The following is a 1867-nucleotide window of genomic DNA, read 5'->3' as shown; positions in this document are numbered from 1 at the left end:
GCCTGATGGGGTTGGCTACCAGTGCGGACACGCGCAGTGCGTGGACGCGTCAGTGCGGGTACAGATTAGGCACAAGTATGACACAACTCTCGGATTTTTATACCAAGGAGTTTATAATGCACCATCGGCGCGCGCGCGCACAGTGCGCTTGCGCGTCGATGGTCAAGTTACAAGGGTTGTGCGCAGGCGGCATGCACGCTGGCGCGTGAGTTCCTGACACGAAGTGGGCACAAGGTGGGTACAACTCTCGGATTTTTGGCCCAGGAGTAAGAATGCACCACTAGCGCGCGCGCACACAGTTTGCTCGCGCGCGGATGCCCTTTTTCCTTGTTTTTTTTTTCACAACATGGAAGAAGCTATTCTAACACACTTTTGGTAGGTTTTTAAGCTAGTAGGCAAGAAAACACTTCACAAATTCATGCACCATTCAAAACATAGCATTCCATCCACTTCAACAATTCTTCCATACCAAAATGATGAAATCTATCTAAATATCCTAGTTATCTAACAAGATCAACAAACTAGAATTCCTATCCAACCAACAACGTCAAGAAGTCACAAAATTCACAAGAATCTAAAGCTAAAAGCAAGATGGTATACACAAGGAGGATCTTACCATGGTGGGGTGCCTCCCACCAAGCACTTTTCTTTAACGTCCTTAAGTTGGACGGTCAGTCGCTCAAGCTTCTCCTTCTCTAGGTGCATCCGCCAATAGGAACACCTCTAGCTCTTTTGGGAGCTTGTAGCCATGGTACTTCTTCACTCTATATCCATTCACCTTGAAAGTTGCTTCACTTTTAGGATCAAACAACTCCACCACTCCATAGGGCTTTATCTCATTCACCTTGAAAGGTCCTTCCCATCTAGAGCAGAACTTGCCAGGCATGAAACGAAGCCTCGAATTGTAGAGGAGAAACTCATCACCTTCTTGGAAGTCCTTCTTCCGAATCTGATGATCATGGAATGCTTTAGTCTTTTCTTTGTAAATTCGGGCAATCTCATACGCTTCGTTCCTCAAACACTTGAGCTCCTCTAGCTGCAATTTTCTGGCTACTCCGGCTTGGGTCAAATCCATGTTGCACCACTTTACTGCCCAATAGGCTTTGTGCTCAATCTCCACCGGAAGGTGGCATGCCTTACCATAGACGATCCGGAAGGGACTCATCCCTAACGGAGTCTTGTAGGTCATTCTATACGCCCATAGTGCATCTCCTAACCGGAGGCTCCAATCCTTCCTTTACGGATTGACCACTTTCTCCAAAATTCTCTTAATCTCCCGGTTGGATACTTCCGCTTGTCCGTTGGTTTGCGTATGATAAGCAGTGGCAACCTTATGCACTACCCCATAGCGCTTGAGCAGTACCTCTACTTTTCTGTTACAAAAGTGGGATCATTGGTCGCTCACAATTGCTCGTGGTGATCCATAATGGCATACATTGTTATTCTTAATTAAAAAATGATGGTATTGGCGTCGTCAAGGTGGGTAGGTATTGCTTCCACCCACTTTGATACGTAGTCAACCGCTAATAGAATATACAGATACCCACTAGAGTTGGGAAACGGTCCCATAAAATCAATGTTACATACATCAAATATCTCACAGAACAACATAGGTTGTTGAGGCATTTCATCCCTTTGGGATGTGTTTGCCGACTTCTGACACTGATGGCAAGACACACATAACCGGTTAGCATCCTTGAATAAGGTTGGCCACCAGAATTCACAATCCAACACCTTTTTAGCGGTCCTTTGTGGGCCAACGTGGCCACCACATTCAGACAAATGGCAAGCTTCAAGAATGGGTTGGATTTTGGACTCTGGGACACATCTTCGAATTACTTGGTCTACTCCCCTCTTCCACAGGTGA

General features: G+C 46.0%; 1 protein-coding gene across 1 annotated transcript; it reads right to left on the bottom strand.

The window, feature by feature from the left end:
- Positions 1 to 679: 679 nt before the first annotated feature.
- LOC130956984 (uncharacterized) lies at positions 680 to 1189 on the bottom strand. The gene has a single exon (XM_057883899.1). It carries the CDS (start codon positions 1187 to 1189, stop codon positions 680 to 682), a length of 510 nt encoding a protein of 169 aa, XP_057739882.1.
- Positions 1190 to 1867: the final 678 nt, after the last annotated feature.

Source organism: Arachis stenosperma, chromosome 10, assembly GCF_014773155.1.
Source record: "Arachis stenosperma cultivar V10309 chromosome 10, arast.V10309.gnm1.PFL2, whole genome shotgun sequence".
NCBI lineage: Eukaryota > Viridiplantae > Streptophyta > Magnoliopsida > Fabales > Fabaceae > Arachis > Arachis stenosperma.
This window is presented reverse-complemented; position numbering and strand designations above follow the sequence as displayed.